The following is a 24,673-nucleotide window of genomic DNA, read 5'->3' as shown; positions in this document are numbered from 1 at the left end:
TGGGGCTCTACAGGCAATTTACTGGCAGTGCTGCAGGGCTTAGAAGTATCAACTCGCGCTCTCCTTCCACTGTGAGCGCAGCCCAAGGCACCCCATGTCATGTTGTAAAACCAGTTTCAGCCATTCCTAATGTTTTGCCCAACAGCACATTTATTTTTGGGCTAGTAGTTTCAGTTTTACCTTAAATTGTAGGTGGGTTAATATGCACAAGGGCGTAGCTACAATTAGTGCAGCAGGGGTAATTGTGCCGGGACCCAGAGCCTTTGAAAGATCCACTGAACCCCGATAACTGGTGTATTTCACTACCCCAACAATACTCAGAGGTAAGAATATGCAAATCTGATGCGTTTGCAAAATTCTTCCTCTGCCCCTGACAGGCCATCATGCGGAGCTCAAGTGAACAGGCCATGGGATGTCTTGACTACTGCACTGTTGTCTACTCAGGACTTCCAAAATAAACTTATCGATAGAAGCATTCTTAAGACTGCAAAACTAGGCTGCCAGAATGTACTGGAACCTAAACAAACGCCGCAACATCATCACCCTGACATTGAAAGCATCTGTGGATGCAAGGACCTAGTTCTAGGTCTTGGGTTCTGTCCACAAAAGCTTCCGTGGAAATGGCTCAAGTAGTCACAAGCTCTGGCCCGACTCTCCCACAACCAGGAACCTGCATTCAGCAACGCACATCTCGTCATCAAATGATCTTTCAAGTGTCCTTAGAATGGAGGCAGATCTTTGGAAGTCTAGGACTCCGGGCTATGGATAGTTCTGAACCACAACCCGAGAGTCGACTCAAACAACGTCCGGTGCAGACGGAGCAGGCTTGAAAGCATAACTTTTCAAACTTGCCAGCACTCGAGATTTCTACGTTGCAAAGGATGGAGTGCTCAGGTTTCACTAGTTCGTGCGTAGCATGGTTTGCAATTCCAGGTTTTTTTCTTTACATTCTCTAACTCATACTTTTGTTTATTCCATTATAAAATCAGCACTACGTGGCCCAAAAGGCACAGAAAAAAAACATGGATTTGCTGCTTATACACAAAGGAAACCTGACCGCTCTTACCTGGGTCGTGAGTGAATAATATTTGAAAAGGTTCTGCCTCGACGATCATTCTTCGACCCTTGAACCTACCAGAGTACTAGATCAACTGACAGACACACAGCACGCCATAAAACTCCCACATATATAATAAAACAAACTGTAAGCATAGACTCCAAAATCTCTGAATGGAAAGTGGTGGTGGTTAAAAACACAGGACTGGATGAAGGTGTAACCTGTGAACAGGTGCCACTTGGTAACTATGCAGTGTCCTGCCCGTGTTACACGACTACAACAATGTTCTTCCCACTTAAGGCCCATCTCATTCACATGGAGTCGTATAACTCTCGGGGATAAAGTTCAAATCTCTCCGAACCCCGATAATCTCTACCCAGCTGGTGACGATTTTGACTTCAAATACGAGCGCATTTTTGAACTTTTTTGAAGGATTTTTCAAAACCTTGTTTTCAATGTGATTTTTGTACAGTACCAGTGTTTACACATAATGTAAAAAATGCCTTGACACTGTACGACAGACTAACAACAAAACTGCAAAGCTTGTGCGTTTGAGTCCCTGCCAGTCCAGGATGAACTCGTGAGGAACAAACGTCTGCGGGCTGCGCTTAGACTTTCCTTTCACCCTTCAATACGAAGTCTTAGTGCCCCATATTCAGGCCCCAGTCCCCGCTCTTACCTTTCTCCATAATGGAATCGCACAGAGCGGTACTCGCGGCCCGACTCGGTCTCCACTCAGCCATTGCCGGGCAGATCGATGATGTCGAAGATAATGGCGCAGAGCAGGAGCAGCGGAAGGATCAACTTGCAGCGCAGGTAGGCGATGCCGCACTGGAACATGGTGGGGCTGGGAAGCATCAGCAGCGGGAAAGTGGCTCGGCACGAGCACTTCACAAGTCTGTCCCGGGACACTAACCGAGGCGGCCCTGACAACAGCACAAAGCAGGCGGGCCATCGCCAAGTACACAGTGAGTCAGATCACCGCGGGGCTTGGCGACACCTGAGCTCTCACCCCGTAGCTGCCTGGGCGTGGAGGTGCATCGGGTTACACCACACCCCCCTGCCCGTCCGGCGCTTAACCCGTACCTGGCCGGGTGGGGACCGCGGAACAACTGCCCATTGTACTTTTCGCACTCCAAGTGGGAACCGTCCCGTTTCAACACCCGCCCGAAACACTTTCGAACAGACAATACACACAGAGATTCTAGGTTTTTAAAGCGCGATGCAAAAATAAACACGCAAAGCCCTGTCTCCTTTTGGGACGGCCCATCCGGACTGGATCTCATGCCTCCTTGAGATAAGAAATTGCTTCACAACAGCCGTGAAGCAGGCGATCCAGTACAGATGGGCCGGACCAAAGGGAGACAACACAAACAGCTCATTTTAAATCGCAGGCCACTGTTTAGCATAAATCGTGAAGCCAGCCAATGGAAATGAGGGGCGGGGCTTCAAGCCCTCTTCTCAAAATCCTTGTGAGCAATGAATCTCGCCGAGCCAGCAGCGCATGCGTGCCCTGCAACGCTAGGCGAGACCTAAAAACAGTGATGGCTGGAATCCTTGAATTAACTCCAGCTACTGGAAATTACTTGGGCAGCATCCTAAGCAGTCGTTTGCACACCATGCCGTCTCAGTTTGGTTCCCGACATATACAAATCAGTTTTGACCCTGCTCCAATACAAACAGTCCAGACCAAACTGCCAGGCCAGTTCCTTCCTGAAACGCAACACAAGCAACCCATTGCTGCTTTCGCCCTGATTGAGGCGCTTCAGTCAGGTGCATCCTAGTTTTAGTGGCATAGTGAGCACCGGACCCATATCTAGGCATATCTGTCTCACTTAAGGAATTGCCCTGAAGTATACAAAAGTGGTTGAGAGGAGAACTGAAAAGCATCCCCACCAAATTACTGTGTCACTCCCAGTTTTGGAAATTACAGTTCAAGAGGATGAGAAATGTACTTCCCTCACAGACAAATGGGAGACCAAAAACTCTGCCAAGTCTGCATCTAAAATCACTTTCTTCAGGTAGTGAAACATACAACATTTACTTGGCTTTTTCTGCAAAATAGTACAAAACAGGTTGTGAAAAGACAGCAGACCTATAAATATTCTTAGTAAAATCAAAAGAGCAGACCTAACAAATCACTCAAACAAGGCAAAAACGTGTTGATCACCGCAGCCCCCTTCAAACAAAGGTCATATTTATCAGTGACTTGTATGGAGCCTAAAGTAGTCAAGATGTTGGCTCAGTTGACCCCCTCTTCTCTATCCTATCCAGCAATGGAACATTATCCAGACTGGGAAATTATTACAAGGAGGTCTCAGAAAGTCTGACCCTAATTCACAATTTGACAAAATATTGTGTTTTTTTCAACAAGTTACACTTTGAGGGTTGAAAGGTTCCCCAAACTGGCTATGATCCTATGATTCAAAAGTTATCCATAGAATTGCTGTGGTTCTCTCATTTTCTGTTGAGCTTTGGAATTGTAGTGCCTAAAAAGAAGGTTACTTGAGGAGATTATTTCAAAACAGCTGCACTGACCAAGACAGACTCTTTAAAGTAGGGTCCTGCAGAACCAGAACAAAAATTATACTATCTGATAAAGCAGAGGGGTCGGAAGATCTTAAGAGACGTTTTTACGCCTAGTGTCTCGGACTCATCATCACACAAAAATGCCAATAAGGTAGCAAGAAATGTTAGTATCGTCATAGTAACTGACTTCTCTAGGATAACACTGGGAAACACCAATGACCCAGATACTTGTCATCGTCCACAAATTCTCGTTGTTCCAGACTGGATATCTAATTCACACATTACAGCTTTTGTTGAATTCCGAAAATTCCTGGGTTCTCAAACTACTTCCTCCATTCCACTGGCACAGCCCTCCATCTGATTGGTCTTGTATCTTAAGTCCACATCAGTGCCTCCACGCTAATCATCTTAATGTCTATTTTCGCCAAACAGAGCATTGTCACAGATTTCTTTCTCCACATTTTCTTAATTTTTACAGTGGCTTCCTGAACGCCACTATTTGATTATCACCATTCTTCATTTCCGCAAAACCAAATGCCACTCCATCGTTTTACATGCACATTAGGGTTGGCCTATTGAAACCTGAGCTTCTAACACCTGGTAGTGATAACAGAGAAAGGGCTTAGCACCTGCAACCGTAGCAAGAACAGCCATGGGTCTGCCTCTTGGCACCACTCCGGAATAATTTATTTCATTAAAAGATGAATGCAGTAATTCTTTCGCAAAGACACCAACATGCTTTTTACGAATGCGGTGTTGGGCAGCTTCATTAAAAAAAAATTAAATAAATATTACAAAAAGTTTAAAGACTAAAGGATCAAATCTTTGGGTATAGACACCACAATATTAAAATGTTTATTTACAAAATAACATTGTCTGTGATCATTCAAAAAGCTGATGGCTTAGCAATCAATTCTTCTAGGAGTGACGTACAAAACATGGAACATAATTGCACGGGGATCATCTTTTCTTGAAACAACTTTCTGCAGAGTCTTACATGATTCAGTGTTATCCTGGGGACATAGTAATATATAGTTTTTTTCTGAATTGTAACTGAAGTAGATGGAAGAATGCTGGAATTTAAGAATTGACTAATGAATGTTAAACAACAAAACTATAGGTTAACATTTAACTACATGCTTTTACTAATGTGATTCTTAAATGAATGTTATTGCTCTTTTTTTAGAATCTTTAAAAATGCATTATTGCAAGCTTAAGATAATAAAACTAAGATCCAAAATTAAACTGCTGGTGTTAGAGATGATCAGGACTTCGTCACTGAGTTTATAGGATCAACATTAGATACAGAGACAAGAATATGACTGGCAGAGAAGGAGTGCTCTCATTCCTAAACACTTTTAGTGGAGATCTAATGTTTCAGATATTCAGGTGGGGTGGAAGAGGCAGAGTGAGGGTAGCTGGACTCTGTGGTTGAGGGTAAGCAACCCTATTTCATCATTAAAATTCAGATTAATAGGGCAGGAAAGGCTGTGATAGACAGATCTAAAACTTTAGAGGCAGGAGCATTGAAACGAAAAAGCAAAAACATTATGCAGAGTATTCCTAGAAAAGGCTTTCCGAAAGGGAAGTAGCTTTTCCTTCTGATGTACAAGTCTTCTACATATTCACCAGTTCTTATCAAGAGCCTAATCACCTTTACCAGGCAGTGCATCTAAGGTTAGACACACTTTATTGCAGAAAATCATGAAGAACTTGATAGACAAAAACAAAACTAGCATTATATTTACCTCCAACAGTAACATCTAATGAATACATGTATAGAAGCTTTAACTTTATTGCTAGGTTCTTTCCTTGCTAGAGAATAAGAAATGATAGACATTCAAGTGAGAATAGTACTTTTGGGTCTCATTATCCCCTTCTTCAAATCTGAAAAAACTAAAAACAGCTGGTCATCTAAACACTCTTTTGCAGTCTTAGCCACATGGAAGCTGAACCACAGTCTAGGATTCAGCCTAAGCAGGCTCTCTTTATTTTTGAAGGATGGGGCAATGTAGGTTGGTACGGAAATAAAGGCAGAGAAAGGGCTTGTTCTGAGAGAAAAGAACCATTTGGAGAAAAAAGTGCCTCACAAGTGTGCAATACTAACTTGGATTAAGTGTCTTGAAGTTTGCAGACTCTTCACATAAAAATGATGCCAATCATGAAAACATTTTTCAAAGTCAACCTCAAAGAGCAACTCTATATTGGCTCAAACAGCAATGCCATAAGTGGTGTAGGAACAAAGTTAAGATCCCACTGTCGAATCACAAACCGCGAAGGCTGTAAGACATGACTAAATCATTTTAGAGAACCGAACACCAAAGGAAAATTAAACAATGATGGGTAATTCGGTAGGCTGAAAAAAACTTAGAGAGGCCAAATAGTCCTCGACAGTCTGCAAGATGAAATCTTGCTTGGCCAGACATAAAATCAATCTCAAAACTCCCTAACAGCTTGACACAGAGGGTCAACTTTCTCTGAAGAATACAGATTGAAATGTTCTAGGAAACCTGCATTTACCAACTCTTTGGAAATTTACGGTGCTGCTGGAATTATATTAGTCATTTTGGATGGCAGATTTAAATAATCAGGGGCCCAATGTACCAATCAGAGGCCCAATGTACCGATATGTGTTCGCAAGCCAGCATGTGACAAATGCACATTGACTGGTTTTCAGAAAGATTTATCTTCAAAGGTCGTTGGGTACGAGTTTTGAATTCCAATGTATATGTCCTGATGCTGGTGATTTCTCTGGTGCAACAGAAAAAGGGAAATAGCAAGTGTCATCATCATTCCATTGGCTTGTGCTAGGAGGGTCTCATATTCAGAGCTATTGGCACTTGGTATTTGCCCTCTGATTTTGTTGCCTTGCAGAGAGATCTTCTCTTACAGTAGATGTGCCAGGACCGACACTCAAATCTTACGGGCCTTCATTTCCAATCTTGGAAAATGAAATTGGAAATATTCGCTAAATCAAAGGGTCTGTGGTCGCTAGAGTATTTTGCAATGTAATGTAATGTTATGCATTGCATTCTGCGAGTCGCAGCCTTTCATTTCATCATCAACAGTGAAGAATACCTCTGGCAATGTCTTCTAGCTATTCCTTAACATCAATGTGTTCCTCAATTGTGGCCGCCTTCAAGACCAGACAAATCCTCCTCCACTTGAAGTACGAGTTACTTACCTTCGGTAACGATGTATCTGGTATAGACGATTCTAGCCGCAGATTCCTTATTGTAGAATTATCCCCAGGCGTGAGACTGGATCCGGAAACTTTTTGCCACAGCATCCCTGGCGCCGGGGGGACGGCATCGCGCGATTCCGCTCAGTCGTTGTCCGCGTACGTGACTTCAGCGAGGTCCCACAAGTCCCACCCTGGCACGCCTACGTCAGTTTTCTTCAGTGAACTTTTCCACACCACAACGCGGAGCCATCAGACAAAACTGTGAGAGTATAGGCACAGTGTGCGAAAGAACAGAAAAATTGGAAAAAGGAATAGTGAGGAACAACACCATAAAGAGCAGTGCGAGGCACTGCAGTACCCAAAGGCAGGGAAAGAATAAAGAACAGAGCCCAGCCCTGAGCAGCATCCCTTCCAGTACGGAGATAGCCCCCCCTGGAGACAAAGAGCATATGTAAAAATGTCATGATAACATGTAGCAGGACTACAACCCCAACCAAAAACAATGAAGGGGAACCAGTCCTAGACAAACAAGGAACGATAAAACTCCAAGACAGGCCCATCACAGAGTGTGACAACCCCATAAGGAACAAAGGGCAGAGGCACAGCCAAAAGACCCCAACCTCGAGGATAGCAGAGGGCCCAGAACCCTAGTAATAAAGGGGAGAGGGGGATAGGCCCCAACCTGGAGCAACTAGAGCATAAGGGCACAGAAGTACCTATAAACCTATCCTCCAATGTGCCAAAAGGGGAGGAAAAGGAACAATTAAATAGGACGGGCATCCTGTCAGAAAGAGGGAAAGAATGTACCCATAAAAGACACAGCCATCCACAGGGAGGCGAGTGCAGAAGACCAAGCCAAAAGTCCTCGCATAACGGGGAGGAAGGGTGGGCCGTGAAGGAATCTGCGGCTAGAATCGTCTATACCAGATACATCGTTACCGAAGGTAAGTAACTTGTACATCTGATAGAGACTACTAGCCATAGATTCCTCAACGTAGAATACATACCCTAGCCATACCCAGAGGGGAGAAGGGTCTGTAAGAGGACCCCACTCGCCTGGACATAACAGCTAGCCCCACAGGGGACGGATCAAACGGACAGGGTGAAGAGCCCTGTCCTCCCAGGCAAGGGAACCCCTACACTTAGAAGACGACCGAGCCCGGAGGGGATGCGGGAAGACCAGAAAAGAGGTAGCCCGGCCTAACTCAGCAGAGGAAACAAGGGCAAGGCGAAAGGAGGCCAAAGCGCCCCACGCCCATACAAGGCAACAGAGCCTCCACCCAAGGCAAAGCCAATGAAGAAGAGCACCGAGGGAGAAGAGCAACCTAGAGACTCCAAGAAGAAAAGGAAGAGCAAAGGCAAGCCCCCCACCGGGAAAACACCCAGTGAAGAGGGCAGTCGAGCCTATCACAGCCAGAAGGCAATAGACCAGACAGAACGGCGGTGCCAGCAATAAGCAGGCGGAAGCAGACACGGGAGCCCTAGGTCACCCAAGAAGAACCATCCAACGCTCCGCAAGGAAAGACTGCATCCAAAAGAGGGACAAGGAACACAAGAACCATCTCATCCTCCAGGGACAAGAGGTAGAACTGAATGCAGGGCCCACTGGAAGAAGCGGACAAGGCAAGGATGACTATCCCACTAAAGCGCCAAGAAGGCACAATAATGCAGAAAGACAGTAGGTCGGTAACGGCAAGCACAGCCAGACGCCATGAACACCACGGAACGATGTACTCAGGGAAAGCCAGACACCAGCTGAAGACAGAGCAGGAAGGCGGAGAAGGGTCCTGACACGCTCCAGGGAGGAGTCCGCACACACGGCCCAAAAAAGTGGAACCAGACAGAGCCATGATGCCAGGCCGCAGACAGCAGGCCAGAACAGGCTAACAGCGCAGCGACCCCGGAGAAGGACACCCCGGGGCGCAACTCAAGCCATTCCAAGCCATCAGCAAGAGGATTGCATCTGCAACATACCGTAACGCCACGGAGAGCAGAGGCCCGAAGGCGACCACAGTTCCCCAGCGCATGACAGCTATATAACAGCTACAACTACCCCACATAGGGCATGTTACGTCCCAAGACACGGGAACCTCTTAGGAAAAAAACTTCAGTAGCAGAGGACAAGAGAAAAGACCTGCGGAAAAACCTGCAGAAGGCTTGTCAAGCAGCCAAAGAGAAAACACAGAAGGCCTAGTCTCAGGGCCAGCATGGTGTAGAAACCCAAAGCAAAAACACACATTCAAGAAGGGCCGGCCAGCAGCCAACAGAACCACAGTCCCAACAAGGAGGACTCAAATGCACATGAAGCACACAGATCACACAACTGGGGCAACCCGCCCCAACGGAAGAAAACCTCCTAAAAACCAGATCAACTCACAGGTCACTGAACGGAAGAACACCTCCCAAAAACCAGATAAACGCACAGCTCACTGAGGGAGAGGAGGAGGAGGCCAAAGCCCCACCAAGAACCTCTGAATGGCTGAGTCCACAAGTACGTGGAACAAAAGAGCGCCATCGAAACGAAAGTCCACAAGCCGTTCCCAAACATTCTCTGGGAACACACTGTCCCAAAGCAAGGCATGGCGACGAAGTGCAACCGAAGAAGCCATGGCACGATCAAGCACCTCCGAAATGTCCAGAGCGGAGCGAAGAAAAAACGCCGCCAGCTCCTGGCCATCCAACACATGGTGCCTCAAATCAACACAGGCACCCTCCTGGGAAGCAGCAGACATAAGGGACTCCGCCGAGTCCCAAAAGCAAGAAGTGGCCCTAACCAAAACACACAGCGTGTTAAGGGCCCGGGGAGCCGCACTGGTTGAGGCAAATATATTGTGCCCCCAGGAGTCCAGGCAGCTGGCCTCCCATGACTGGGGAGACAGCTGCGGCAGAGGGAAACGCATTCTACAAAAAAGGGCCTCTGGTAGAGGGGTGGAGGTAAAGACACACCGGATCACACGACGCCGGATGGTGGAAGTGCAAAAGGTGTTGGGGCACCGGATCCCCGTGGCGGGACGGCCCCAAGTCCCCAAAAGAGAAGAATGAAGCAAACCCTCGAAGGGAAGCAGCAGCTTCCTACCATCAGAGCCCTGATGAATGAGCTCCAGAAGATGATCTGCGTGGAAATGGGCAGCGGGATCACCCATGCGCTAATTTCCCACAGCTGTGGAAACAGCACAAGCGAAGGCCGCACCCGCCTCCGTAGGACCCCGCGGTGGGGAAAGCAGCTCCTCAGTAGGCGACGGCTGCAAGCTAAGGCGGCCGTCCCCCAAGTCAACCGAGGGAAGGAAGGGCCAGGTCCGGAAAGGAGGAAGAGGAACCGAGGAGTGGGGGACCTGCGGCGCCTCAGGCGAAGACCACGGCCACGGCACCGTGACGGCGAGGAGCCGTCCTTAGACGACGTTGGGGGGAAAAACCACAACGCGTCGGTCCGTCTCTGGTGAGGATGAAACCAGCAAGCGTCGAACCTCTGGAGAAGAGGCGGCCGAGGACGAGTCAACGGCCCGACGTCGGCCTGCCGCCTTAGAGTCTGCAATCTGAGGCAGGACATCATAGTTCGATGCCAGGGGAGACGCCGGAACGACCTCAGCCACAGCGCTCGGAGCAGGAGACCGGGGCTGGGCCGGAGCGGCGATGAAACTGCACTGGAAAGGGGTCGACCTGACCTCAGACGAGGCAGCCGCCTGCGTGGAGGGGCGTGAGGGACCCGGGGAAGAACGAGGGGTCCCCTGCCAACCTCGGCCTGTGACAGGTCAAGAAGGGCCCTCCGCAAGCCCCTGCGGCGCCACCAGGGCCAGCAGCCACCGATGCGACGTCACCTTGGACGAGGCCACCGCCTGTCCCGAGGACCGTGTGGGACTCGGGGGTGCGATCAGAGTCCCGGCGACCTCACGCAACACCACAGGGACTCCCGCGGGAGTTTGCGGGGAAGCAGAGGCGCCGTGGTCTGAAGGAGGGACCCCTGAAGGGCTGCACCCCAACGGCACCACATCCTCCGATTCTGGATCCGAACCAGTCCGCACCGGAGCCGCCGGCAACGCCGCGGACGGCCCTGCATACTGCAAGGGATCCGCTGATGTCCCAGGAGGGGGAGGGAAAGGAGGAGGAGGAGAAGCCAGCGAGACCTGCAAAGCCGCCGCATATGTCTCCATCTGAGCTGTAGTCGCCCCCACACTGGGAAACGGCGGATAGGGGGACGACACACGAGGCCGCACCACCCGCGGAGAGCCTGTGCCCCCAACAGGCCAGGAACCACCCCTCGGGGACAAACTGCGACACTTACCGACAGGTGAGCGACGCTCTTGCGGCCTGGGAGAAGGACAATGTCGAAGATGGAGGCTGCGGTTCCAAAAACCCTCCGCAGGGTCCGGGCGTGGTGACGCCGCCAACCTGGACATGGGAGCTGGTAGAAGTTTCATCCGGTGCTCCCGCCAGGACTTCGGTTTCATATGCTGGCACGCCTCACAATCAGTGGAGTCGGCGTGTTACCTCAAACACCACATGCAGATGGGGTGAGGATCCGTCGCCGACATCTGGCGCGCACAAGACAAGCACGTCTTAAAGCCCGAAGGCATTCGCACAGTGTTCCCACACACAGGCAATAAGCGAAAGGGAAAGGCCTGAACAGGCCCAAGCATGATTCGCATCCGCGGTGCACGCGGAAAAGGAAAAAACTGACGCAGGCGCGCCGGGGTGGGACTTGTATGACCTTGCTGACGTCACGTACGCGGACAATGCTTGGGCGGAGTCGCGTGATGCCGTCCTCACGGCGCGCAGGGATGCTGTGGCAAAAAGTTTCCGGATCCAGTCTCACGCCTGGAGATAATTCTACGGTAAGGAATCTGCGGCTAGTAGTCTCTATCAGATAACCTACCATAGACCCAAATGTTGTGGCTAACTACTAACCAATCACAGTAGCCAATACCATAGTAGGATCATTGCAAAGTAAAAAAAATAAGAATATCAGCCTTTTGCAAAATTGTCACTCAGACACAAAGCAGCAAAGATAAATTACCCATCCAAGAAGACTACGCTGTTCAGTAGACTTGAGATCCACTGAACAAATACTCAAAAACAGACACACATCATCAGTGACCAACTCACTGTTCTCAGTAGAATAAAAAAGAAATCTTTTCTCCCCTGAAACAAACTTCAGTACAGCTGGAGAAATTCTGGTTGTGTCTCTACCCAACAGAGGCAACTCCCTACTCACTACATTATAGAATTACTTATGACCACCCATCATTCCAGCTGCTGTCCAAATGAATAAATGTGACAGGCTCTCACATACCATCAAAGAACCTAATGCTTCACTACATGTGGAGTTCAGCTCACCATTCTGTGACATCGCAGGCTAGTCTTTCCATCAATGTAAGGCAGGGGTACCATCCATTGGGCTTGGAACCACTGGTCTGAGGAGATCACTCTCAGAATAATACTAAAGCTAGCTTAGCTAATCAGCACCTAAATGGGTCCACAGAGCTACATGATTTAAGCAAGAAGGCTCCCCAATCAATGGCATTAGCATTTAGATCAATCTACTCAGTCAGTTCCCAGTCAAGGGAATGTGTATAGACTTAAGGGGATAAATAAAGTTACATTAAAAAAATTTATACTTTTAGAAACTTCTCACAAATATAAAGCTCAGAAAGTGTGCAAGCTTGTAAGGGTGCATTAAAATGATGCATAAAGATGATGCCCCCAGACTCATCTTAAAATATATTTTAACTCCTTTGAGAGGGTAAATACCACATTAAGTTGAATTCATGTGAGTTGGCTAACCCAGTCGAGGCATATAGGAACCTGTGCTCATTTTCTATGTGTACTTTTAATAAATGTGGTATTCCTCCCTCATACATACCATCAGGCCATACCTGTGTATGGCCAGACTCATGTTCGCCAATGAGACTGCAATGAACAAAGAAGAAGTCCACTACATCAATCCCCATGTCACAACCCGGACAGAAAAACAAGTCTTACACAACACATGTGGGTATCAAACTCAATGTTAGGGGAAAAAAATGTTTTATCTGGCGCCATCTGGACCCTTAGCAGTGTAATTTTCTTAAAATTAGCATTATGGGTAGTAATTATTTCACAGAATTGTACAGTTTTCAATTTATATGCATATCAAATTATTTACACTAGTGAAGTAGGAGACAGAAATTAAAAGACACTTACCTAGTTCTTTAAATCTGCTATTGGCCTCCAACAAGATGTTACGAATATTCTGAATAGCCCAGGCATACAGCTTCCCAAATGTCACTTCTAACAACATTCGATTAAATGGTGGAATTAAATCAACATCCTTCAAACAATCCGTAAGTGGTTCCCTAATATAATGATAAAGTATAAAACAAACCGCTTGCATATGAGTAGAATAGACAGGTTTTACGCAATTCTATAAACAATTTGAAATTAAATTACCCTAGATTGGCCCCTTCTGGGATAAGCCTCTGCCAGCCGCAGAACATTGCATATTGAACGGATGGAAGTAGGAAATTCTTGGTGGCCAGTTTCAAAATCGTGTCAATTCCTTCAAGTCGGACTTCTGCTCTTTCCAACTGCAGACAAAGTAATTTAAATACCATGAAACTGAACCAACTCTTCACATTAACCTATCATTTTTCTTCAATAATTGCGATTTTTCAGTTAAAACCCCAATGGCCAGCCATCAACTTACCTGTTTTAGTAAACATTTTCTCATCTTTTCTACATCTACTGGCTCTTCTTTCAGTGCAAATTCAACAATTGTGTTCAGCAGTGCAGATTGTGGATACAGGCCTTGCACATTTTGCTTTAACCACTTATATTTCTGAACCCCTGCAACAGTACTTAGAAGAGGCTGCCACTTGTCCTATAAAAGAAACCAACAACAATTTCAGTTCCCTTGTAATACTTCAATAATAGATAAATCATATGCATACTTCTACATGTACAAAGAGCAACCAAGCTTCCCTTTGGAAGCTGCATGAAGTGTTTTGTGAAACACAATCGTACAAGTTACTTTTCTTCGGTAATGATTTATTGGGTAGAGACGATTTTAGCCGCAGATTCCTTAAGGTAGAGTTTTCCCCAGGCGTGAGACTGGATCTGGAAAAGTTTGCCACAGCATCCCTGCGCACCGGGGGGAGGGCATCAAACGACTCCACCCAGGCGTTGTCCGCGTACGTGACGTCAGCGAGGTCACATAAGTCCCACCCCGGCGCGCCTACGTCTTTTTTCTTCAGAGAACTTTTCCGTGCCACAACACGGGACCATTAGACAAAACTGTGAGAGTATAGGAACAGTGTACGAAAAGAGCAGACATTAGGGAAAAAGGAATGGTGGCGAACAACACCATAAGGGACAGTGCCAGACACTGCAGTACCTAAAAGCAGAGAAAAAGAAGAAAAAAGAAAGAAAGAACAGAGCACCAACCCTGCCAGTACGGAAATAGCCCCCTTGGAGACAGAAGAACATACGAAAAAATGTCACAACAACATGTAGCAGGACTACAACCCCAAGCAATACCAATGAAGGGGAACAAGTCTGGGACAAACAAGTAACAACAATACTCCAAGACAGCCCCCTCAAAGAATGTGACATCCCCCATAAGGGACATAGGGCAGAGGCCCCGCTAAAGACACCAATCTAGAGGATAGCAGAGGGACCAGAACCCCTAGTACTGAAAGGGGAAGAAGAGGGTGGGGGTGGTGAAGGTAGGCCCCAATCCGGGGCAACCAGAGCATAAAGGCACATAAGTACGTATAAACCCATCCTGCAAAGGCCAAAATAAAAGGGAGGAACGGAACACAAACAGGAGGAAGTATCCTGCCATGAAAGAAAAGAAGAATGCACCCACAGAAATAAATATAAAATGTAAATGTACCGGTATTTATAGAGCGCCCAGCTACTTCCCTGAGGTAGTGTCCCGGCTCTGTCCGTATACCGCTTAGGAACCCTTACTGGTTTTCCCTGTGAGTGTCCACTCCTGTGCACCCCCCAGGGTGAAACCAGGCATACCAGCGCGTTTGAGGCCGTTGTGGAGATTAAGCAAGCTATTGCCCAAAGTCGCAGAGTGGGACCCATGATTAGAATAGGCACCGAGGCGAGAAATGTCAGGTCCGAGGAAATTGAGCCCAAGACCCGCCAAGGCGGGTATTGAACCCTGGTCCCGGGCCAGACCTCTGCATCAGGGTCTGCCGCTCTAACCATTTTGTTATTTGTTATTGCGGGTTTATATCGCGCCAAATCACCTACAGGTCTCAGGGCGCTTTTACCTCATGACATAATAACCAAAGTCCCGAGAGGGGTAGTGGAAGGAACAGGATTACACTAGGTTGTGTGCTGTTCTAAAAAGGTTAGTTTTCAGGAGCCACACTTCTCCACAGAAGACAGCCACCCACAGGGAGGCGAGTACAGGAGACCAAGCCGAAGGTCCTCGCAGAACGGGGAGGAAGGCAGGCCGTGAAGGAATCTGTGGCTAGAATCATCTCTACCAGATACATCATTACCGAAGGTAAGTAACTTGTACATCTGATAGAGACTACTAGCCGCAGATTCCTTAACGTAGAATAGATACCCTAGCCATACCCAAGGGGAAGGAGGGTTTGCGAGAGGACCCCACCAGCCTGGACATAATGAAGGGTCCCTCAGGGGACGAGTCTAACAGACAGGTAGAAGAGCCCTATCCCCCCAGTCAAGGGGAACCCCTGCATCTAGAAGACCACTGACCCCAGAGGAGAGACAGGAAGACCAGAAGAGAGGCAGCCCGCCGCAATCAGCAGGAGAAACTAGGGCAAGGCGAAAAGAGGTAAGAGCGCCCCACACCCATTCAAGGTATCAAGAGTCTCCACCAGAAGCCCCATGGCCCGAGCAATGCAGAGCAGCACTAAGGAAGAAGAGCAACCTAGAGACTCCAAGGAGAAGAGGTAGAGTGAAGGCAAGCTCCCTCCCCACCGGAAAACACCCAGTGAAGAGGGCCGCCAAGCCTATCACAGAACGACGCCTTTAGCAAGAAGGCAGGCAGAAGCAAAAGTGTAGCCCAAGGTCATCCAGGGAGATCCACCCAACACCCTGCAGGGAAAGACAGCGCTCGAAGAGGCGCAAGAAATGCAGGAAACACAAGAACCACCTCAACCCCTAGGGAGGAGAGGTAGAACGGAAGGCAGGACCCACTGGAAGAGGGTCGAACAAACCCAAGCCTCAAGCAGTGGACAAGGCAAGGACGACTGCCCCGCTAAGTGTCAAGAAGGCACCGCGATGCAAAAGAACAGCAGATCGGCACCGGTGGGCACAGTCAACTGCAGACAACACCCAGGACAAGCCAGACGAAGACAGAGGCCAGGAAGGCCAGGAAGGGCCCCGGACACACCCCAAGGGAGGAGTCCGCACACACGGCCCAAAAAGAAGTGAAACCAGGCAGAGCTAAGACGCAAGGCCACAGACAGCAGGCCTGACGAGGCTAGCAACGCAGCGACCCCAGAGAAGGACGTCCCGGGGCGCAAGTCAAGCCATTCCAAACCATAGCTAGAGGATCGCACCTGCAACATACCGTAACGCCATGGAGAGCAGAGGCCCGAAAGGCGACCACACCTCCCCAGCATATGACAGAGCAATATAATAGCTACCATTACCCCACATAGGGCATGTTACGTCCCAAGACATGGGAACCTTCTTAGGAAAAACATTCCGCAGCAGAGGACAACAGAAAAGACTTGCAGAGAACCCGCAGAAGGCTTGCCAGTCAGCCGAAAGGAACAACAAAAGGCCTAATCAGAGGGTCAACACGGCCTAGCAAAGGCCAAAAAACACAATTCAAAAGGGGGCCTGACCAGCAACCAACAGCACCACAGTCCCAATCAAAAGGACTCGAACGCACCTTTTTTTTTTTTTATAACACTTTATTGAGGCAGAAGGTGCAAACCACAGTAATAAAGAGAAACAAAGCCAGCTTACAGGGTCTGGACTTATGGCAGGCAAATAGCTCAATCAGCAGATTGATGAGTACAGCAAAATAAACATTCGGGTTACACCATGAAGCATGGAAGATGGTACAATTGGAAAGTTTTCTGATAAGGCAACTGAAGTACAAAATAAACATAATCATTCGTCCAATAAACAAAGAAGGGATAAAAAGAACAATAATAAGGAGAACCAGATTGCAAGCCCAGCACACTGGGTCGTACAGTATCATATCAGGCAGCAACATGACCAATAACCGCATCCCGGTTAAAGCATTCAAGGAACCTGTCCACCCAGGAATGAGTCGGACTAGCAGCAGGAGTGCGCACATTGCCAAATTGTCGTGAAGGGCTAATAGGCGGGCTGCGTGGGCGTGAAAAAAAACATTCTCCCTCGTCAAATTAAAGACCCCTGAATCGGGAACAGCATCGGGGCCCCCGCTTACCAGGCCCCGCATCCTCATCCAAGGACAGCGGCAAGCAACAGCAGATGCAGAGCCAAAGTGGGAGTGTGTAATGGGGGGCCCGGGGGACTAACCCACCCCGGTTGGTGTATTGGGATGCAGGGACTGAGAGGGTGCTTCCCGTGCCTTCCCTGAAATGTACTGGCGGTACGGACCCCAAATATCGGTAGGGCGGGAAGAGGCTGGGAGTTGATCAGAATATTCCACACTGTTTACATTGCAGTAAGCCACACTCCTTAGCCAAGCGGCAACAGAGGGAGCACGGTGCGAGCACCAGTGTAGCGCGACCTCTCTCTTGGCCAGAAGGAAGCAGACCGACGCCAACTTGCGAATCTTGCGGGGAAAATTGGACATATATCCCATCAGGGCAATCTCTGGTAGGACCGATAGTGATAAGCCCAATATCGCACCCAGTGTGTCGTGAATTTCAACCCAATAGGAGTGTAATTTCGGGCAGGTCCAGGAAAGATGGGCAAAATCGGCCTGAGGGGCATTGCATTTAGGACAAGTGTGAGGTCGGGTCGGGTCTATTCTGTGGGCCAACGCTGGGGTGTGGTACAGCCGTCGAAGGAATTTAAAGTGTATAAGTTTGTGCCTGCTATTCATTGAAACCTCCCTGGTCATGGCACAGCATGCTTCCCATTGCTCGTCAGAGATCTGGGCACCCAGATCCATTTCCCAGGCGGTGCGCACCGCCACGTCAGACGATGGGAGTGAGGACAGGCAGAGTTTGTAGAGTTTGGACACAACATGAGCCCCCGAGGAGTTCTGGATTATGGACGTGAGTGCCAGCATGCCCTCAGGTGGTAGTGGGAAGGTAGGAAATGTAGCTCGCATCAGTGCCCTAAGTCTTGCAAACACAAAAGTATCCATGAAAGTGCGCTCGGTGAAGCGGGGGTCTTCAGTGATAGAAAGAGCATGGCCATTTGGGAATAAGTCGCCCACCGTGGTCAGTTGATATTTAGAGAGTGTTTGACTAATCAATGTTTTGCCTGTTATGGGGAGCCAATGTGGATTGGGGAGCGGAAGGGCCGGAGAGTATAGAGAGTCTACGCGCAGTAGGCGTCTGAGTTTGTCCCAAGCCCAAGTCGTTGTGGTGAGAGGGAGTATGTCGTGTGGGTCGCGAGGGAGGCCTCTGGGAAGCACGGCATCTAGGGACACTGGGAGCGCGGCGTCTGCTTCGGGTTTTAAATGTTGGATCCTGGCGTCAGGATGGTACCAGGGGTGGGCATACGAGCATTGGGCCACCAGGTAGTAAAGGTGGAAGTCCGGGACCGCAAAACCACCCCTCTCGTAAGGCAGCGTCAGTGTGTTCCAGGCAAGGCGAGGGCGCTTCCCTCCCCAAACCAGTCTAAGCAGGGCAGTGCGCAGTTGGGTGAAAAAAACCTTTGTGAGAGGGATGGGAATGTTGTGGAAAAGATATAAAAAACGGGGCAGGACCACCATCTTCACGATAGCAATGCGCCCAGCCATCGATAAAGGGAGGCGGAGCCATCGATCCGTGTTGTCCTCCAAAAAGTCAAGGGCACGTCCATAGTTCAGGCGGACAATGGACACGGTATCCAAGTGGATATGTATCCCAAGATATTTAATGGAGTCTTCGCACCACTCCAACGGGAGGGAGCAAGGCCACTTCGCAGTGGCGAGGGTGAGAGGGAACAGTTGTGATTTATGCCAATTAACCTTAAGGCCGGAATATTCACCAAAGCGCGTAATTTCAGACAGTAGAGGCTGCAGGTTGGTCTCGGGGGTGCGGACGTACAGAACCATGTCGTCCGCATAGAGTGACATCAGAAGAGGCCCGGTGCGGAACTGGAGCCCCCTATGCAGATGCTTCTCTTGAAAATGTCGGACCAGAGAGTCCATAGCCAGAATGAAAAGTAAGGGGGATAGGGGGCACCCTTGTCGCGTACTTCTGGAGAGGGTAAACCTGTCTGTGATAGTGCCATTGAGGCGAATACGTGCCGTGGGAGCCGTGTACAGCAATGCAACAGTCGCCACAAACATAGCGGGCATGCCCATCCTACGCATCACATCAAAAAAAAAGGGCCACTCCAGAGTGTCAAAAGCCTTTTCGGTGTCCAAAAAGACCGCAGCAGCCGGTATGTCGGGGTCAATTCTGTGCAGGACCGAGAAGACAGTGCGAAGGTTCAGGGAAGTCGACCTCTGCGGGACGAAACCAGATTGTACTGGCGAAATAATAGAGTTCACAAGTAGCGCAAGCCGCATTGCAAGCACCTTAGCCAGGATTTTATAGTCCAGGTTCAGGAGTGACAGTGGGCGGTAAGAGCCGCAAACCGTTGGGTCGCGGCCTGGCTTGGGTAACAAGACTATAACCGCCTCGCGGAGCGTAGGAGGGAGAATACCGGACTCCAGGGCCTCGGCGTAGACCTCGACCAGAATGGGTATCAGTTCCTCCTTGTATGTTTGATAGAAATCGGCCGTGAAACCATCCAGGCCCGGAGCCGAAGACCCCTTCAGCGAGTCTATCGCTTCCGCGATCGACTCGGGCGTGATGGGATGCGCCAAGAAATCTTGCATATACTTCTCCAAAAAGACCATAGCTATCTCGTCAATGTAAGGGCCAGGGTCGCGGTGCTCGTCCATAAGGGCAGACTTGTAAAGGTGCTTATAGTAAGACAAGAATGTGTTTCAAATGGCGGGAGTGTCGAAGTGTGGCGTGCCGTCGGCAGCAACTATTTCCGTAATGTACGCAGCCTGCCTAGGTGGGCGCAGCAACTGGGCCAATAGTCTTCCCGGTCTATCTCCCTCGCCATATTGGCGCGCAGATTGGTACTTGCCCAGATACTTAAGCTCCCTGTCCGCCGCGTCCCTGAACTCCAAAAGGAGCTCAATACGCCGTGTTTCGTTAGCCGGGGAGGGGTTAGCTAGGATCTGGGAGTCAATAGCCAACAGGTCATTTTCTAGGCGGGACAGGGAAGCTCGAAGCTCGCGCAGCGCTCCGACATGTTTGGTAATGCATACCCCCCCTTATGGTTGCCTTGAACCCCTCCCACAGTGTAGCCCAGGCGGTCACCGAGCCAGTATTAAGGTCGAAATAGTCTTCGATCGCCGAACGGATCTCCTCAGTGAAAACAGGATCCGCGAGTGCGCGCCCGGGGAATCGCCATTGCCGCTCAAACCCATGTCATCAATGTTAGACTAGATGGGCCAGTCTGCAAACCTATCCGGGCCATAGAGTTAAATCAAGAAGTGTGGGCAAGAAGCGGTCATTGTACATACCAGTGCCATGTGTCATGCAATCAGATACCCAAAAAAAGAAAAAACATGGAAAATACAAACCCCCCCACCCCCACCCACCACCCAGCCTCCCAGAACCCCTTGAAAGGCAGAACCCCACTAGATGCAAATCAGCAATGCAAAACAACAAGTGCAACATAGGCAAAGCATATGAAAGACGCTGCATAATGCAATCCAGGAAACCCAAGGAAAGGGAACAGGACATATCGGCCCGCACCTGGGGGGGAAGCAACGCTAACCCCCGAGCGGGCAATCCAACGGAACGATGAGAATGTCATGAACAACAGGAATTAAAGGACTGTTAGTCATCCCCGCAAGGAGAAAAACGAACCAGAAGCAGAGCGTTATGTGCAATCAGCCTCTACCAGCGTCAGTAAATAAGTCAGCGCTGGCTTGCGTGTCCGGCAGCGGGGGAGAGGTGGGTCTGGAGCCAGAGGCCGATCCCGGACCTTTTTTGTATGAGTGGCAGAAGTCCTGGACCTCAGCTGGAGAGTCAAAGATGCGAAACCGACCATGAACGTCCACCTTCAGCCGGGCTGGGTAGAGCATGCTGTATTTGAGGCCCAGGTTTCGGAGTGCCGCCTTGACGCTGATGTACTTCCTCCGAGCCTCCTGCATCATAACAGTATAATCCGGAAAAAAGGACAACTTGCTCCCCTGCCATCTTACCTCACCCATCTCACGCGCCGCCCGGAGCGCGGCGTCACGGTCATGAAAGTTCATTATTCTGGCAATGATGGGTCGGGGCAGCTGACCAGAACGCGGCTTGGGTCCCAAGGACCTGTGTGCTCTTTCCACAACAAAACCAGCCGTAAAAGTGTCCTTTCCAAACAGTTCAATAAGGAGGTTCTCCACGAAGGTGTCGAATCGGCCAGTGGCTGTAGTCTCCGCCACGCCAAGGATCCTGATGTTATTCCTCCGGCTGTGCGCTTCCAAATCCTCGTTCTTAATGGCGACATCCTTAAGAATCTTTTCCACCCTCTCCAGGCGCTTTAGAGCTTTGGAGGACCCGTCCTCCAAGTCGGATATTCTAAACTCCGCCAGATCCAGGCGTCTATCATGGGCTTGCACCGTGGAGTTGATGGCAGACAGTTTCTGCTCCAGACTGTCGAACCTGGTGTCCAGTGCTTTGAAGCCTGCACGCATCTCCCCCATCATGGCAGCCATCATGGACGCTGCGTCACCATTATCCAGTGCCACTGGAGCTCCCGATGCAGCACCCTGAGGGGGGTCGGCAGCCGGGAGAGGAGGCTTGTCGAAATTAAGAGTTCTCTGAGCAGGATCCTTCTTCCCCATTGTGGATGACGCTTGGCGAGGTCGCAGTCGCTGCGACAAAGGCGGTGAGCAGGGATCAATTGTAAAGCAGGCCGAGCTATAGACCACCAAGGCCAGAGATCGTGGGCAGCACGACAGGCAAGTGTTCAGGCCGTAGCCAAAGTAGCAGAAGCAGGGGCGACCAGTCAGTGGCAGGCAGCGCAATATGGTGCTCCGGGTTGCAGGCGGGAGCCACCCCTATCGTAGTAGGTAGAGGCCTCGTGACTGCAAGGTAGGGTGGCACGCCTTCCAAACACTCGGCGGGGCTGCTGCGTGGTGCCAGGGAGTGCCCCCAAGCCGCCCAGCAGGCACGCGGATCGCCTCACCCCCGCCCCCCGCTCACGCTCGCAGCAAGTCCCCCAGATTCGCCAGAGTCCAAAATCCAGTCCCCGGCTCCCGAGCTCCAGCAGGCCCACGGACGCAGCCTCACCCAAGAGCCCGGAGAAACAGGGAAAAGACGGGATCGAGCGGCAGCGGCGAGCCAATGCACGAGGCCGCAAGGGGTAGGAGCAAAAGGAACGAAGCCGCGGTCGCGATCGGCCGAGCAGCACTTACCCGGTGCACCAGTGCTGCAGGGAAGATGGCGCCGAGGTCCGGAGGCCTCAGATCCCCTCCGCTGTGGTTGACGCGGCCAGCCGTCCCCGCGGCTCGGCCATCTCTCGCGGGCTGCCTCTGATCATCTGTAGGCCGGACACCGCCGTCGGTGGCAGCGGGGATGCGGGTTACATTCCTTTTCGTCCGTTTCGGGCGCCCGCCCGGAGGAGCCTCACAGCGGTGCGGCCATTACGGTTGCCGCCGTGGCCACGCCCCGACTCTAATGCACATTAATCCCACAGAACACACAACTGGGGCGACCCGCCCAAACGGAAGAATACTCCCCAAAAACCAGACCAACTCACAGGTCACTGAGGGGAGCAAGGAGGAGGAGGAGGAGGAGGAGGCCAAAGCCCCGCCAAGAACCTCTGAATGGCTGAGTCCGGAGGGGTGTGGAATAAAAGAGCGTTCGAACATTCTCCAGGAACACACTGTCCCGAAGCCAGGCATGTCGACGAAGCACGACCGAAGAAGCCATGGCACGAACAAGTGCCTCCGAGATCTCCAGAGCAGAGCAAAGAATAAACGCCGCCAGCTCCTGGCCATCCAACACATGGTGCCGCAGATCAACGCAGGCACCCTCCTAAGAAGCAGCTGACATAAGGGACTCCGCCGAGTCCCACAAGCAAGAAGTGGCCCTAGCCAAAACACACAGTGTTAAGGGCCCGCAGAGCAACGCTGGTAGAGGCGAACATATTGCGTTCCCAGGAGTCAAGCATGCGGGCCTCCCGTGACGGGGGAGACAAAAGCAGCGGCAGAGCGGGAAAGGCATTCTGCAAAAGAGGGCCCCTGGTAGAGGGGTGGAGGGAAAGACACACAGGATCATGTGGCGCCGGATGGTGGCGGTGCAGAAGGTGTTGGGGGACCAGGCCCCTGTGGCGCGGCGGCCCCTAGCCCCCAAAAGAGAAGAATGGAGCGAACCCTCGAAGGGAAGCAGGAGCTCCCTACCACCAGAGCCCTGATGGAGAAACTCCAAAAGGTGATCCGCTGGGAATAGGGGCAACGGATCACCCATCGCAAGATGCCCACAGCTGTGGAAACAGTGCAAGCAAAGGCAGCACCCGCCTCCGTAGGGTCCCGCGGAGGAGAAAGCAGCTCCTCAGTAGGCGACGGCTGCAAGGTAAGGCGGCCATCTCCCAAACCAACCGGAGAAAGAAAAGACCAGCTCCGGAAAGGAGAAAGAGAGACCGAGGAGTGGGGAACCTGCGGCGCCTCCGGTGAAGACCCTGGCCTCGGCAGGGAGCCGTCCTTGGACGATGTCGGGGAAAAAGACACGACGCGGCAGCTAGTCTCCGGCGAGGACGAAACCAGCAAGCGCCGAACCTCAGGAGAAGAGGAGGCGTCCGAAGACGAGTCAACGACCCGACATCGGCCTGGCGCTGTAGAGGCCGCAGCCTGAGGCAGGACTGCGTCGGCAGATGCCGGAGCAACCTCCGCCACAGCGCAGGAGACAGAGGCTGGGCCGGAGCCGGGGTAGCGGAGGGACGGCGCCAGAAAGGTGTCAACTCGACCTCCTTTTGAGGCAGCCGCCTGTGTGGAGGGACGAGAGGGACCCGGGGAGAGACGAGGGATCCCCAGCCAGCCTTGTCCCGTGACGCGACGAGTGGGGCCCTCAGTCAGCCCTGCGGCGCCGCTAGGGCCAGCAGCCGCCGGTGTCTAAGCGGCATCGCCACGGACAAGGCCGCCGCCTATCCAGAGGACTGAGGGGGACTCAGGGACACGTCCGGAGCCCCGGCGACCTCCCGCAACACCACAGGGACTCCAGCTGGAGTTTGCGGCGGGGCAGAGGCGCCATGGTCCGAAGGAGGGACCCCCGAAGGGCCGCACCCCAACAGCACCACATCCTCCGAACCTGGATCCGAACCAGTCGGCGGCGGAGCCACTGGCGATGCTGCAGAGGGCCCCGCACACGACAAGGGATCCGCAGACGTCCCAGGAGGGGAAGGAGGAGGAGGAGAAACCAACAGTGCCTGCAAAGCCGCCGCGTATGTCTCCATCTGGGATCTAGTCGCCCCCACCCTGGGAAACGTCGGATAGGGGTACAACACGCGGGGCCGCAACACCCGCGGAGAGCCCGCGCCCCCAACGGGCGAGGAACCAGCCCTCGGGGACAAACTGCGACACTTACTGACAGGTGAGCAACGCTCTTCCAACCTGGGAGAAGGCGACGATTCCTGAAACCCTCCGCAGTGGCCGGGCGCAATGATGACGCCGACCTGGACATGCGAACAGAAAGGAGTTTTATCCGGTGCTCACGCCGAAAGATCGAATTCAGCTGCTGACACGCCTCACAGTAAGTGCAATCGTGGGGTTCTCCCAAACACCGCAT

General features: G+C 51.0%; 1 protein-coding gene across 1 annotated transcript in view; it reads right to left on the bottom strand.

Annotated features, from left to right (window-relative positions):
• HERC2 (HECT and RLD domain containing E3 ubiquitin protein ligase 2) overlaps positions 1–24,673 on the bottom strand; it is a 1,611,099-nt gene that overhangs the window by 1,213,758 nt on the left and 372,668 nt on the right. The window contains 3 exon segments of the mRNA XM_078658234.1: positions 12,948–13,099; positions 13,194–13,330; positions 13,450–13,623. Of these exon segments, the coding sequence (XP_078514360.1) occupies positions 12,948–13,099; positions 13,194–13,330; positions 13,450–13,623 (463 nt within the window).

The sequence above is a fragment of the Lissotriton helveticus genome, chromosome 8 (assembly GCF_964261635.1).
Source record: "Lissotriton helveticus chromosome 8, aLisHel1.1, whole genome shotgun sequence".
NCBI classification, from domain to species: Eukaryota; Metazoa; Chordata; class Amphibia; order Caudata; family Salamandridae; genus Lissotriton; species Lissotriton helveticus.
The sequence above is the reverse complement of the archived record's forward strand: the minus strand, read 5'-3'. Positions and strand labels throughout refer to the sequence as shown.